This window comes from Anneissia japonica, unplaced genomic scaffold (assembly GCF_011630105.1).
Source record: "Anneissia japonica isolate Jap-2015-1 unplaced genomic scaffold, ASM1163010v1 scaffold287726_len2788222_cov184, whole genome shotgun sequence".
Taxonomy (NCBI): Eukaryota; Metazoa; Echinodermata; class Crinoidea; order Comatulida; family Comatulidae; genus Anneissia; species Anneissia japonica.
In genome coordinates, this window is record NW_022705125.1 from 2,062,598 (window position 1) to 2,065,905 (window position 3,308).

The 3,308-nt window shown below is 33.0% G+C and overlaps 1 protein-coding gene across 1 annotated transcript in view; it reads right to left on the reverse strand.

Moving 5' to 3' along the window:
- LOC117105333 (slit homolog 1 protein-like) overlaps positions 1-2,361 on the reverse strand; it is a 14,078-nt gene extending 11,717 nt beyond the window's left edge. The window contains exon 1 of the mRNA XM_033246453.1: positions 890-2,361. Coding sequence (XP_033102344.1) covers positions 890-2,361 — 1,472 coding nt within the window. The remainder of the gene's footprint in view (positions 1-889) is intronic.
- Positions 2,362-3,308: the final 947 nt, after the last annotated feature.

Here is a 3,308-nt window from a genome sequence, read left to right on the forward strand (position 1 = left end):
GTAGGATTGTAGGGTTCTTGATTCCCTGACCCCGGCAACTTTCTCCCGTCAAAATTGGCCATTCTAATTCTTCCACTCTTCCCAGTCGGGACCACTGGGTATACAGTAATAGTATTGAGAATATTTTCATTTTATTTTGACCGCTGCTGTGATTTTTCTTCAATTTCTTCAGTACTTTTAAAGCTCTTTTGCTCAGAACTTTATAGGTTAGTTTATAGAGAATAATTATAATTCAAAATAGCTTAACTTTACACATACTTTTCCGATTAAGGTCATTTAAGGTCATTAAGTTAATGATGTGCTCTATTCATTTACATTAAAAAAACATTTTGATAGAGTACCAGTTTACAGCCCTTTTGTGATCTTGGGTCACATTTTTGTTATGTGTTGTTATTTCCTCAAATAAGGTTTAGATATTATCATTTTATAACAGGAACAATGAAACAAAAACAAAACCATGTTACCCATATCTACCGTAATCTAGATACAACAGAAAGCTAAACATTTCAGGAAGTATTTATGAAGATGATCGACTACAGGGTGATATCTTGTAGTGTCTGTGTATATATTGCCTAATTTGTATTTAAACAATGAATAACAATAATAATAAAAATGTTAACATGTACAATTACTATATTTTTGCATAAGGTTATAGTAAGAAGTCTGAAAATTAGTGGGTTTTTTTAGTCTTTGCCTACTAATACCACTAATGTATTACAAGTAATACAAGTACATTTGCCAGAATACACGATGCAATATAATGCGGAAGTTTGTCAAGATTAACTGACCATGTGAACAAAAAAAATCCACCACTTTCTACACTCCACCACCTCCCTTCATTTTTTGCACCACTGTGATTTACTACATACAGAATGGAAATCATATCTACCTGAAATCCCAACGGAAAATGTACCAGATTACTACACTAGTAATTGTAATGAGTAGGACTATACAGGATGGAATGGCAATACTGATAATAGGAGACAAGCAATGTAGTGAGTCTGCATCAAACTTCAATAGATGGATGGTGATGTTAGAGCTTGCTCTGCATTTAAGTGCATCTAAATTCGATATGGTAACACTTGTATTATTCACCCAGTGCCGAAACCAAACCAAATCACAATTACACAACCAAGGATTTGATTGAATGTCTAACTGCTTCAAATTCTTCAATTTTTGCAAGCCTACATTTTCATTAATTGTAGTTAGGTTGTTGTCAGCCATGATTATGTTTTCTAATAACCCAGATCCATAAAAAGCCTGTTCTGGAAGTCTTGTGATTATGTTTCCTTGTAGATAGACAGAATTCAGGTTTTCAAGTCCTTGAAACAGTTTTGGAGCCAAACTTGTGATCTTATTACCAGATAAGTCAATGAATCTCAGGTTAATGCAATTGACAAAACTCTGTTCATGGATTATGCTGATCGATGAATTTGAAATTGAAAAATATGTTAACATCACGAAGTAAATAAGCCATGTTTTATAAATGGCATAAAGATTGTTGTTGTCTAACATTAACACCTCTATTACATTAGATCCATTAAATAGATGTTCGATTATAAACCTCGAATTTCCAAAATTATTATTGGCTAAATTGAAGTATTTTAGATGTTGTGCAAAGTTTTCTAATGATACGTGTTTCAGATCATGTAACCAATTCATTGATAGATCAATGTTCTCAATAGTTGTTGGTAAATTCTTGACCAAGAAATAGTTAACCCTATTTTGCTTCAAGTTAATACTTTTAAGTTTGCGATTCTGGTGACAATCGGGTATTTTATTGAGATCGTTATCAAAAAAATCAATTTGTTTCAAATTTTTACATCCATCAAGTACATCTCTAGAAACACTTTCTATCAAACATTTTTGGAAGCTGAGGATTTCTACAGATGGCAAGAACTGGCACCATCTACCTTTAAGAACTGTAAATTGATTTCCATCCAATTTTAATTGCTGTAACTTATCTAAACCTTTGAAAGCATATCTGTCGATACTCTCAGATTTCAGAAGATTGTAAGAGAGATCAAGAATTGTCAGATTTGGGGTTGTCCGAAAAGAGTTATTAGGTAATTCAATGATACTGTTGTTTTGCAGGAAATAAATCTCAGCATCAGTTGGTAGCTGATTGGAATCAGGAATTTGTGTCAACTTGCGTCTTGAGCAGTCCACCTGATGCCGGTATCTAACATCTGTTCCGTTATAGGATACAAGGCAATAGGAGCATGAACATTTCGGTGGGCATCGAAGAATCTCTGGTGATGATGTTGTATTTACTAAAAATAGATTATGCTGGTACCACATTGGATGTGCATAAGTATTGATGAACATGTATAGAACAACAATGAATCTTACCAGCTCCATACTAAGTATTAATATACTCCAGATCAATTTCAGTGTTGTTGATATGTCTCTGTCTATTTTCAATTGGTGTTGTCATTTGCCAAAATAGCTTCACTTCTGTAGGCATTTCCTTATTGATTTAAACGGCAAACGTAGTGTGATGGAGCTTGTATACCAATCGTTATGCATGATTAGTCTTCATTAGAATGTGGATAAATGATGAATATAAGTACCAGTTTATAAACGCTTTGATCGTAAAGCTTTGTCTACATCAAAAAAGCTTTACATAAAATGTGACAGAATATAAAAATCTAATATGACGTCATCGTACCCGTATATGGGCAAATCACATTGTTGAGGCTGACGAATCGGTGTATGATGTGATGTTCAAACCACACAATATTGTAAGTTAACATACATAGCGCCTCTGGAGCAGGGAAGTCAATAAATAGTTCAGTAACAAATCATTCAATGGACTCAAGCATGTTCTTGTTGTTCTGTTTACACAACATAATAATAATTATCAAAGAACATAACATATGATATTGTGTTGCACAGGCCATGGTTGCTATTATTGTATGAATTCAGTTAATCAGTTGTTTGTCGTTGATTTATACTCGTTATTCTGAAGTTACGGGACGAATAATAGTAGTGTACACAAAAAGTATGCTCTTTTCAAAAAGTGCTTGTTATGTGTTATGTTACTTCCTCAAATAAAGCTTAGATATTTTCTTGTCATGTTACTAATTTATACAAACAACAATTTACTAGAAGATTAATCACTCTTATATTTCTTGAGAGGCGAAAACCAGACAAATATTGCATCAAATCATCAAAAGAATAGCCCTAACAAATATAAAATACACTGAGCTTTGTAGTGAATTGCATTTTATTAGGTTGCAAAAAATGCACAGAAAATAAAACAAAACAAATGTACCCTTATTTCATCAAGAAACAACCTAAACCTA